This window comes from Mobula hypostoma, chromosome 17, assembly GCF_963921235.1.
Source record: "Mobula hypostoma chromosome 17, sMobHyp1.1, whole genome shotgun sequence".
Classification (NCBI taxonomy): domain Eukaryota; kingdom Metazoa; phylum Chordata; class Chondrichthyes; order Myliobatiformes; family Myliobatidae; genus Mobula; species Mobula hypostoma.
The window spans coordinates 42,924,322-42,936,782 of record NC_086113.1 but is presented as its reverse complement, the minus strand read 5'-3'; the positions used below and the strand labels follow the sequence as shown (position 1 = coordinate 42,936,782).

General features: G+C 40.6%; 1 protein-coding gene across 6 annotated transcripts in view; it reads right to left on the bottom strand.

Annotated features, from left to right (window-relative positions):
* Positions 1-12,461, bottom strand: part of marchf6 (membrane-associated ring finger (C3HC4) 6) — a 79,933-nt gene that overhangs the window by 59,329 nt on the left and 8,143 nt on the right. For all 6 annotated transcript variants that reach the window (XM_063069817.1, XM_063069811.1, XM_063069815.1 and 3 more), the window contains exons 2-3: positions 3,659-3,755; positions 606-679 (exon numbers count right to left, since the gene is read on the bottom strand). In XM_063069817.1, coding sequence (XP_062925887.1) covers positions 606-679; positions 3,659-3,755 — 171 coding nt within the window. The remainder of the gene's footprint in view (positions 1-605; positions 680-3,658; positions 3,756-12,461) is intronic.

Genomic DNA, 12,461 nt, shown 5'->3' with positions numbered 1-12,461 from the left:
CCCGACAAGCTTCACAACACCTTTATTATTCCTCAATTCCACCCAAATAGCCTCCCTAGACGAGTCCACTAATCTATCCTGCCAGGGCACTGCTATTTTATTTTCTCTGACAAGCAATGCAACACTTCCCCCTCTTGCCCATCCTATTCTATCACACCTGAAGCAACGAAATCCTGGAATATTTAGTTGCCAATCACACCTCTCCTGCAACCACGTTCCACTAATAGCTACATCATATTTCCAGGTATCAATCCACGCTCTAAGCTCATCCACCTTTCTTACAATGCTCCTAGCATTAAAATAGATGCATTCAAGAAACTTAAATGTGTTCTTCTCCAATTGTTTTACATGTAGGTTTATAACTAAATTTACTCAAGTAAAATACAATACCTTAAGCAACCAGATTAGGATACAAAGCAATATATCACAAGTTCTCGATCTAAACCATTTAACAATGTTGAAGGATATCAAAACAAAAGATATGAGTGACTAGTTCAGAAACTTTGCAGCAGTTATTTATGAACTTTGTTATAGACGGTGAATAGCCTACAACAAATATCTTAAAATGATCAAGGTAGGAAAAAGGTACACTGATAGTCACTTACTTGGTGTAAAAGCAAATCGATGTTTGCATAGTTCACAATATTCTTTTCTGCTGTGTTTGAGCCACTGAACTAAACTGGAAGGAAAATGGAATGTTAGCAATTCAAAAAAATCTTCCTTTTTCAAAAACACATCAGATATTTGTTAGTAAAATAGCTCCGCTCACACTTGAAGTTTACGGGAAACTTGTAAATATTGAATTACTCCACTTTATACAGTCCTAATCTTTTCCTTTCAGGTATTCTCACCTATCAAATCTCTGCTGATATTGTTCACCATGTTGGTCACAAAATATCAATTAGTTAACCACCTTCACCGTTAGGGCAAATACTGTCAACAAATTGTGTGCATTAGCAGTGAGGTCCACCTCCAGTGCATCAATGAATCAAAGATAAAAAAGATCTTGTCCAAAACAGAAGTGTGACTTGAATACATACTCAAATGCAGAACTGGTGTACTGTTTGTTAAAAATCTAGACCTGTAGTTATCTAAGCAACACACACAAAATGCCGAAGGTACTCAACATGCCAGGCAGCATCTATGGGAAAAAAAGTACAGTCAACCTTTTGGGTCGAAACATCGACTGTACTTTTTTTCCCATGGATGCTGCCTGGCCTGCTGAGTTCCTCCAGCATTGTGTGTGTGTTGCTCAGATTTCCAGCATCTACAGATTTTCTTGTCAGTAGTTATCTAATATGGCTTGAAGATTTTACCAATTTGAAGCCAAGCACTCAGAGAACCCCAAATTAATAACAAAAATGTTATTTATGAAATGTAATCCACGGATAGAAAAAAAGTTGCTGGAAGTACAGTACCTATAAAAAGTATTAACCCCCCCCCACCCCCTTGGAAGCTTTCATGTTTTGTTTTACAACATTGAATCACAGTGGATTTAATATGTCTTTTTTGACACTGATCAACAGAAAAAGACTCTTTCATGTCAAAATGAAAACCAATTTCTACAAATTGATCTAAATTAATTACAAATATAAAAACAAAATAACTAATTGTATAAGTACTCCCCCACTTCCTCTGCCCCTCCGCTTTAATATGACACACCAATCATCACTGGTGTAGCCGACTGGTTTTAGAAGTCATGTAATTAGTTAAGTGGAGATCACCTGTGTACAGTTTCAATTGATTGTAGTAAAAATACATCTGGATCTGGAAGATCCAATTGCTGGTGAGTCAGTCTCCTGGCAAAAACTACACCATGATTGCAAAAGAACACTCAACTCTGCAAAAAGGTTATTGAAAGGCACAAGTCAGGAGATGGATACAAGAAAATTTCCAAGTCACTGAATATCCCTTGGAGTACAGTGAAGTCACTCATCAAGAAACGACAAGAATATGACAGAGCTGTAAAGCTGCGTAGAGTACCGGTCTCAAAAACTGAGTGAGCAAGGAAGAAGGGAATTGGTGAGGGAGGCCACCAAGAAACTGTTTTCACTTTGACACGAAATAGTCTTTTTTTCATTGATCAATGTCAAAAAAAAAGCCAAATTAAATCCACTGTGATAAAGTTACAAGCTTCAGTGGTTGAAATGGGAGAGTCTGCACATACAATTGTTGCCCGGGTACTTCACCAGTTGCAGCTTTCTGGGGGAGTGGCAAAGAAAAAGCCACTGTTGTAAAGAACCTCACATGAAATCTCAGTTAGAGTTTGCCAGAAGGCACGTGGGAGACTTTGAAGTCTGCTGGAAGAAGGTCCCATGGTCTGATGAAACCAAAATTGAGCTTTTTGGCCATCAGACTAAGTGCTACACCACACACAATCAAAAACACACCATCCCTACCGTGAAGCATGGTAGATGTTGCATCATGCTGTAGGGATACTTCACTGCAGCAGGGCCATGGAATGCTTGTGAAAGCAGAGGGTACAACGAATGCAGCAAAATACAGGGAAATTGTGGAGGAAAACCTGATGCAGTCTGCAAGAGAACTATGACTTGAGAGATTTGTTTTCCAGCAAGACAATGACCCCAAGCATGAAACCAAAGCTACACAGGAATGGCTTAAAAACAACAAAGTTCTTGTTCTGGAGTGGCCAAGTCAGAGTCCAGACTTCAATCCAATTCAGCATTCGTGGCTGGACTTGAAAAGGGCTGTTCACTCATAATCCCCATGCAATCTGACATAGCGCGAGCAGTTTTGTAAAGAAAATAGGGAAAATAGTAGTGTCCAGATGTGCAAAGTTGATAGAGACCAGTCCACACAGACTCAAGGCTGTAATTGCTGCCAAAGGTGCATCTACTAAATACTGACTTGAAGGGGGTGAATACTTATAAATCAGCTATTTTGTGTTTTATATTTGTAATTAATTTAGATCACTTTGTAGAAAACTGTTTTCACTTTGACACGAAATAGTCTTTTTTTCATTGATCAATGTCAAAAAAAAAGCCAAATTAAATCCACTGTGATAAAGCAGTAAAACATGAAAACTCCAAAGCAGGGGAGTGAATACTTTTTTAGAGACACTGTATATTTAATAGCAACTTTCAAGATCTATGGGACAAATTCTGGAAATAGAAAGATTAACAAGGCTACGAAGGAAGAACAGGAATCAGCAGGGAGGATACACTTCACCCACTGTATCATGAAACCACCACTTCATGGTTAGAGACTGGAAAAGAGTAGATTTCTCTGCAGCAGCTGATAAGACAGGCTTCCTTGGTGATATATTCCTACTCAACTATCTTAGATGCCCCAAATGAATTCAAATACTGAACGAGCTACTATTTATATTTCTAACTTTCAATTTAATTGTTTTTAAGCTCATGAATGTTATCTTATTACAGAAATAGTGAAATTAATTTAAATTACTTCATAATTTGTGATATTCCAACCTTCCAGCTTTCATTCATTGTCATTATCAGCAGCAAAAGAGTTTTAGTCAATTTAAAAATTATTATTCTGTATATGAACATTACTGATGTTAATTTGCATACAAATACTTGAAGAAAGCCAATGCTGGCAAAGAATTTTCTCTCAGGACAAATTAAAATTGTCTGCCCAAAAGGTAACTATTCCATGCATAAAATATGACCCAACCTACCATTCCTGATGGATAAATTTTATACTGCCAGTGCACACACAAGGATGGTAAAGTGGTTTATCTGGTGTTCCTTCTGACCGACACACCCGACATATATCTGCAAAAAGGAGGAAAATAATTTTTGGCATTGAATTTTTTTCAGACCATTTTGCACATTAATTATTTCAAGACAGCCACATTCGTATATCTTCATAGAGACTAAAACATTGTGCACTATTTATTCTGACAGTACAATCTAAAATAGATCAATCAAAAAACAAATCAAGGGAACACAAATGATATTCATTTATACACTAAATGTAAGGAAGTACAAATTCCATTTTCTACAACTGGACATCTGCATTTACTTGGAATGTTTCTAGCTGAAAATACCTCATTCATTGTAATTTTGAGGTAAACTTTCTCCCCCACAGTTGTCCCATAGTTCTGATTTCTATTTTATTGGCAAGAGGTTGCAATTTCCTTCCTTTTTCGGAAAAGTGGAAAGTGCAGCTCTCCGGTGAAAATGATATCATACCCGTTAAATAGGGGCCGTGGACAATTCTGATTTGATGGAGACAGACGTGAAAGCACAGAGGAACATCTGGAGAAATTTCTGAAATGCCAGTTTGCTGCCGCTGTTACTGGGCGATCGAGAATCTTCCAGAGAGAAGGCCCCAAAATCCCCCGCATTGCCTGCTGCTGGCGACCGACACTGAGGTCGAATCGTTCGGATAGAGATGGTGCTCGGTACTTGGTGTTGGAGGGGTGATCGGAGGCTCGAAGTTTTCGGACGACTCAGAGTCAGACTGTGGTCAGGCATGGCAGGGAGAGTCTTCTTCCTTCTGCTGTCTGCGTGAGATGTGGGACATTCGAGAGACTATGAACTTTTTTTTTAACCGTGCCATGGTCTGTTCTTCATCAAGTTATGGTATTGTTGCACTGTTGTAACTATATTATAATTATGTGGTTTTGTTAGTTTTTTCCAGTCTTGGTCTGTCCTGTGTTTTGTGATATCACACCGGAGGAATATTGTATCATTTCTTAATGCATGCATTACTAAATGACAATAAAAGAGGACTGCTTGTCCTTATAATCTAAAAAAAAGGAATAACAAAATCCAAACCCAACAAACTTACTCTCATATGCGAGGAAATCTGCATCTCAAGCACACTTGAAACCAAAAGGACACAAGCTTTCCACTGATACTCGTGCATGTGAAGACACAATGTTTATTTGAAATACCAAAGAATGAATTTCATTACAGCTTATGCAGTGTGCCACCCACAGCAAAACAAAGGCCAAGAGTTATCATGTGGAAAAACTAGGGAAATATGCGATTGTGCCTACATTCCCAAAATAGCAGAAAATACTGCAGTAATCATGAGACTGAGAATTATACAATACCACAGATATAAAGAAAACAGCTTTTGTATTAAAATATGAAATTCAAACTAACTTCTCTCTACAATATTTCATGCAATCCAAACACAAAAAAACTGCATTCCTCTGACAATACTGGGAAGAAATATCATTTTTGGTCAGTGCACTCAAATACAGCTGTATTGCAAAATTGATACAATAATTGCTGCTCAAGATCAGCAGATCAGGCTCATTTATAGATTCAATCAATCACAAAATACTTACAATCATCTTCCTTCTGAAAGACAACACAGACTGATACTACAGCGAAACCAAAATGTTATGTCTGTTTGGGTAACTGAAATTCAGCCTTGTTGAATTCCACCAGGTTACACTACTTAATGCACAAATAAAATCTGATTCCACCCAAAGGTGGAAGGTATACCTGGGGAGTACATTTGGGCCCAGTCTACATCCAACTTTTTAGAATGCACAGAATGATCCTCGTTTTCAAAGTTCAAAGCAAATTTATTATCGAAGTACATACACATATATCACCATAAACAACACTGAATTTCATTTTCTTATGGGCATACTCAATAAATCCATAATAGAATAATAACCATAATCGAATCAATGAAAGACCGCACCAACCTGGTCTTTCAACGAATGTGCAAGACAGCAAATTGCAAATACAAAAAGAAAGAAAGAATATAATAAAGAAATAAGCAATAAAAATTGAGAACATGAGATGAAGAGTCCTTGAAATTGAGTCAATAGGTTATGGGAACATTTCAATAATGGGGCATGGGGCAAGTTAAGAGTTGAGTGGTTAACCCCTTTAGCTCAACAGCCTAATGGTGAGGGCTAAAAACCATTCCCGAACCTGGTGATTTGAGTCTTCAGACTCCTCTAACTTCTTCCTGATGGCAGCAGCAATATGGGAGTATGTCCTAGGTGGTAGGGGTCCTGACGATGGATGCTGCTTTCGTGCAACAACATTCCATGTAGCGGTGCTCAATGGTGGGGAGGGCTGTATGCATGATGGGCTGGGCCATATTCACAACTTTTTTTTCAGGATTTTTCATTCAAGGGCATTGGTGTTTCAATACTACACTGTGATGCAGCCTGTCATTATATTCTCCACTGCACATCTATGGACAAAGCTTTAGAAGTCATGCCAAACTATTTGCAAGGAAGTAGAGGCGCTGCCGTGCTTTCTTTGTGATTGCACTCAAGTCCTAGGTGCAGGACAGGTCCTCCAAAATAATAACACCAAGGAATTTAAAGTTGCTGACCCTCTTCCCCTCTGATCTTCCAGTGAGGACTGGCTCATGGACCTCTGGTTTCCTCCTCCTGAAATCAATAATCAGCTCCTTGGTCTTGCTGACAATGAGTAAGAGGTTGCTGTTATGGCACCACTCAGCCACATTTTCAGTCTCCCACTTATATGCTGATTCGGCCCATGACAGTGGTGTCTTCAGCGAACTTGAATATGGCACTAGAGCTGTGCTTAGCCATGCAGTCGTAAGTGTAAAGCGAGTAGAGCAGGGGGCCAAGCACACAGTCTTGTGGTGCATCTGTGCTGATGGAGATCGTGGAGGAGATGTTGCTGCCAATCCTAATTGACTGGGGTTAAATCCTACTCAGGGAACCTCATCTGCCTTTTTCTGGCACAATGACAAGTGCAGTGACGCTGCTTTCTATTCTCACAAAAATTTCATTACTTTTACATTCACATTGTTCAGTTGCCACTTCCTCTTTCAGGGTTTCTCAATCTCTGGGGATACGTTAGCCACTTACATCCATTAAAAGTGACGGACTTGTCACCTTGACTAATTTTTTCCCCCACATTGGGGCGTCATCCCATTCATCCAGTTTTTCCATTTCCACAATATCTGCTCTGATGATAAGTTTCCATTCAGGCACTGCCAAAGTGACTTCCTTCTCTTATCGCTATAGTTTCTTCACTATTATAGCTTAAGAACATCTCATTTGTATATTAAACCTCTGCACTCAAACCTTTTCTCCTGTCCAGAACAACCATAGGTTATCTGGTTCTCACCTACCACCCTACTGACCTCGGCATTTAAAGCAAGGGTTCCCAACCTGGGATCTGTGGACCCCTTGCTTAATGGCATTAAAAAGTTTGTTGGAAACTCGTTTTAGACGGTACTTAGAATTTCTGCCATCTTGAACAATATTTCACTGTTTGACACCACCTATCAACCCCTTTCCCAAGCACACCAAAGGGAGCAAGTAGTTTACGATACCCTAATCTGTTTTTCCATCTCCATCAATCCTCCCCTTCTCACAACATTTCCACCAAGCACCTGAGGTAGTTTCAGCACCTGTGACCCAAAGAGCCCCTTCTGCTGAAACAATGATTTACTTGCACTTTCAACCTAATGCATTCCCTTCAATGCTCAGAATGTGGTCTCTACTAGGGAACCAAAGGCAGTTTGGGCGATTGCTTTGTCCAACCGAAGTAAAGGACTCCCTTTAATTCCCTATCCTACTCTCATTTAGATCTGTCTGTGTCTTTATGCATATTCCAATGAGGCCCAAATTAAGGTTGAGGAACAGCACCCCATCTACCAATTGGCCAGTTGCAGTCTTTGGTACTCACAAGAAAGTTCAACAATTTCAGGTAACTTGCATTTTTTTGTTTTACGAGAACTGACCTGTTGTACTGTATTACCATCCAACTGTGACATTAGGCTAGACTTTCCTTTCTTTACAGACAATGCCAAATGTTAGCAATGTTTCCAACATTCCCTTTATTTTCAGGTGTCATAAACAGCTGACTTGAATTTCACTTCTTTTATACCCCTTTGCTTGTTCTTTTCCCTTAACTGGTTCTACTAACTGCCCTCATTAATCTACTAGTTGTGTTAACAGTGGATGACTTGAACAACTATGATTTCACCCTATCCAAGACACTCCCTTTGCCCTATCCATCCATCCACAACTTCTTCTGCGACTTGAAGTAATTTGCTTTCTTCATTTTCCATGGTTCTAATAAAACAATCTTCAATCGTTAACCTATGACCTCTTGTTCTTGTCTCACCCAGCCTCAGTGGAAAAAGCCTGCTTGCATTTACCCCTCATAATTTTGTATCCCTCTATCAAATCTCCCCTCATTCTCCTATACTCCAGGGGGAAAAAAAAAGTCCTGGTCTATTCACCCTTTCCTTATCACTCAGGTCCTTAAGACCCAGCTAATTCCTTTAAATTTTCTCTGTCCTCTTTCAATCTTATTGATAACTTGCCCGTACGTAGGTGACCAGAACTGCACACAATACTCCAAACTTCGCCTCAACAAACCCTTATGTAACTTCTACACAAACATCCCACCTGCTATATGCAATACTCTGATTTATGAAAGCCAATGTGCCAAAAGCTCCCCTTACAACGCTGTCGACCTGTGATGCCACTTTCAAGGAATTATAGATCTCTATACCCAGTGTGATGAAAAGCTGGAATAAGAAAGAAAGCTGACATCAATCAGGAAACAGCAACTGGAATTACTGGGACATATACCAAGGAAAGAGAACCTCAAACATCTTGCAGTGACAGGAAAAATTAATGGAAGAAAAAGCCACAGTTGACAGCACTTGACGTTCATGAGTTACATTAAAGGATAAACTGAAAAGTTTTGAATAGCTTATTAGGGCTTCTCAGATTAAAGACAGATGGAGGACCACGACCGCCCACTTCATACAACGTGGCACATAATGATGCTGATGACCAGATCCATAGAACATAGAATAGTACAGCACAGTGCAGGCCCTTCCGCCCACAATGTTGTGCCGACCCTCAAACCCTGCCTCCCATATAACCCCCCACCTTAAATTCCTCCATATACCTGTCTAGCAGTCTCTTAAATTTCACTGGTGTATCTGCCTCCACCACTGACTCAGGCAGTGCATTCCACACACCAAACACTCTCTGAGTAAAAAAACTTCCTCTAATATCCCCCTTGAACTTCCCACCCCTTACCTTAAAGCCATGTCCCCTTGTACTGAACGGTGGTGCCCTGGGGAAGAGGTGCTGGCTATCCACTCTATCTATTCCTCTTCATATCTTGTACACCTCTATCATGTCTCCTCTCATCCTCCTTCTCTCCAGAGAGTAAAGCCCTAGCTCCCTTAATCTCTGATCATAATCCATACTCTCTAAATCAGGCAGCATCCTGGTAAATCTCCTCTGTACCCTTTCCAATGTGTCCACATCCTTCCTATAGTGAGGTGACCAGATCTGGACACAGTACTCCAAGTGTGGCCTAACCAGAGTTTTATAGAGCTGTATCATTACCTCGCGACTCTTAAACTCTATCCCTTGACTTATGAAAGCTAACACCCCATAAGCTTTCTTAGCTACCCTATCTACCTGTGAGGCAACTTCCAGGGATCTGTGGACATGTACCCCCAGATCCCTCTGCTCCTCCACACTACCAAGTATCCTGCCATTTACTTTGTATTCTGCCTCGGAGTTTGTCCTTCCAAAGTGTACCATCTCACACTTCTCCGGGTTGAACTCCATCTGCCACTTCTCAGCCCACTTCTGCATCCTATCAATGTCTCTCTGCAATCTTCGACAATCCTCTACACTATCCACAACACCACCAACCTTTGTGTCGTCTGCAAACTTGCCAACCCACCCTTCTACCCCCACATCCAGGATGTTCATAAAAATCACGAAAAAATCCCTGTGTTCTACCATATTATCAGTGCCCTACTACTAACTGTGTAAATCCTACCCTGGTTTGTATTCACAGATCACACTTCTTGACCTGCCTTGCAATTGGGACTTTGTCAAAGGCTTTTCCAAAGTCCATGTGGACAACTCCCACTGCCTTTCCTTCATCAATTTTCCTGGTAACCTCCTTGAAAAGCTCGAAGTTTGGTTAGACACAACCTACCACGCACATAGTCATTTTGATTATCTCTAATCAGACCTTGTCTTTTACAAATACTTACATATTTTGCCCTTAGAATACCTTCCAAAAATCTACCCACTGTTGATGTTAGGCTCACCAGCCTAAAGTTTCCTGGCTTATTCTTAACAGCTTTTCTTGAACAACATTAGCTATCCTCTAGTCCTCTGCCAACACACCCATGGATAAATATAGTTTAAATACTTCTGCCAACGCCCCTGTAATTTCAGCACTAGCCTCCCACAAGGTGCTGGACACTTATCCATCTTAAATTTGCCTTAAGACAGTGAATATCTCCTCTTCTGTAATCTGTATACAATCTGAGACCTCACTATGTTGCCTCAGTTCTACAGACTCTGTACCCATCTCCTGAGCAAATACAGATGCAAAAAATCTACTCAAGATCTCTCCAATCTCTTTTGGCTCCATTAATAGAAGACCATGCTGATCTTCAAGTGGACCAATTTTGTCACTTGCTATCCTTTTGTTCTTAGTAAATCTGTAGATGCCCTTGAGATTCGCCTTTACCATGCCAGCCACAGTACCCTGTGCCTTCTTTTAAGCTTATTTCCTGATTTCTGCGCGTTGGATTCAGAGTCCAATCCTGGCCTCTTCTGTAAGGAATTTGTATGTTCTCCCCGTGGAATGCATGGGTTTTCTCCGGGTGCTCCACTCCCCCCACCCCCCCACATTCCATGGACATGGGTTAATTGGCCACTGTAAACTGTCCTGTGATTTGGTTAGGGTTAAATCAGGAGTTGTCAGGTAATGTGGCTCAAAGTCCTGGAAGGGCCTATTCCACGTTTATCTCTAAATAATGTAAGTAAACTAGTGTTCTTTTACATTTCTTACACTCTTCAAGCATATCATTTATTCCTTACTGCCTATACCTGCTATGCACCTTAACCAGGGTCTCAAAATCCCCCAAGAAACAAGGGTCCCTATGCTTGATAGCTTGGCCTTTTATTTTAACAGGAACGTACAAACTCTGCACTCTCAAAATCTCACTTTTAAAGGCCTCCAATTTATCAAGCATCCCCTTGCCTGAAAAAAACCTATCCCAATCCACACCTTTCACATCCTTCCTGACACCATCAAAATTGGCCTTTCTCCAATTTAGAATCTCAAACAAGATTATAAACTAGGGCCAGTCTTACTCTTATCCACACATTTGGACTTCTTTCTGTTAGTTCAATTACAACATCTACATAAAGATAAATTATATGCTTCCCATCTTCAAAATCACACAAGTATCAGAAGTCTAATACATTCTATATCACATGTATATTCCAGGATATATTTAGTAACGGAAACTGAATATTAAGTATCACATTTTCACTTCCCTTAGTAGCAGCTGCTCTTTAGCTTTATCAAAGACTTTATGAACAATTGTTTAGTAGATAAGTTTTAGAAATAAATATTCCAGTAAAAACTCACAAAAGCTGTTTCTCACATTACATCCAAATGTCAGACGTGAATGGACTCTGAAAAGCCTTGAAATTGGCAACTAGCGTAATTATTAGAGGCAACAGCACTTCAAAGATGGACTCAAGATGGGTCCTTGCATCAACTGAAGCATATACTCGCATTTATCGGTGGTGCTGTTGCGCAGATAGAAATTCTAACTTTGCCAACTTCATATGGGCATGGGACAGAAGGATTCAACTGCATGACTTCCCTGGAATAAGTTCTTTTAAAATGATTTTTAATGAGGGAACATTCAGCCCTGCCTGTGCTAGGTTGAAGCTTGAGTGTTAAACATTCACATCCAGCTGAGCATACTTCACGGCCATTCATTCAGAACCATCTAAATTGTTAAGTTATTAAATAATCCTGTTTCTCGTGTGATCCCTTCACAGATCCAGATTCATTTACCGCATTGAAAGATAGTGGTGAAATGCATCGCTTGTGTTAACAACCAACACTACCTAATGATATGGGGGGGTGGGGTGAAGAACAAGTGTCGTCACACATTCCAGCACCAACGAAGCATGCACACAACGCTCAGCAGAACAACACAAAACACAACAAGCAATAAAACAGCAGCAAAACAAGCCCCATTCCTCCTTTCCACCCATGCACACAGAACTCCAACCCCAGGAAAGGCTGTCTTTGGCCTCCAGCTGACGCAGGTATTTGCAGACACTGGGCTTCGACTACTACGGCAGACTCACAGACTTCTGAACTTCCAATTAACCTTAAGGCTTTAATCTTTAGAATAGACTCCAGGACTCGCTTATCATGACAAATATGATCGCCAAACACTAGGCCTCGAACTCCAAATTCACCAATTTGTGTAAATAAGGGGACACTGGCCCTCATGCCCCCTGCCTGCACAGAACTTCAACCCCGCTGACAATTTCTTGACCTGTCTGGGGGAGGGGGCAGCCACCAGCCCTCATCCTCGCTGGTCTGCCAGCCTGACATCCAACCATCGATGTCCCCTATCCGCATCACTATCTTCAAAGTGGAGCAGAGGACTAGACGCTAGCCTGACCTCCAATTTCCCCCACTTCCCTGTCC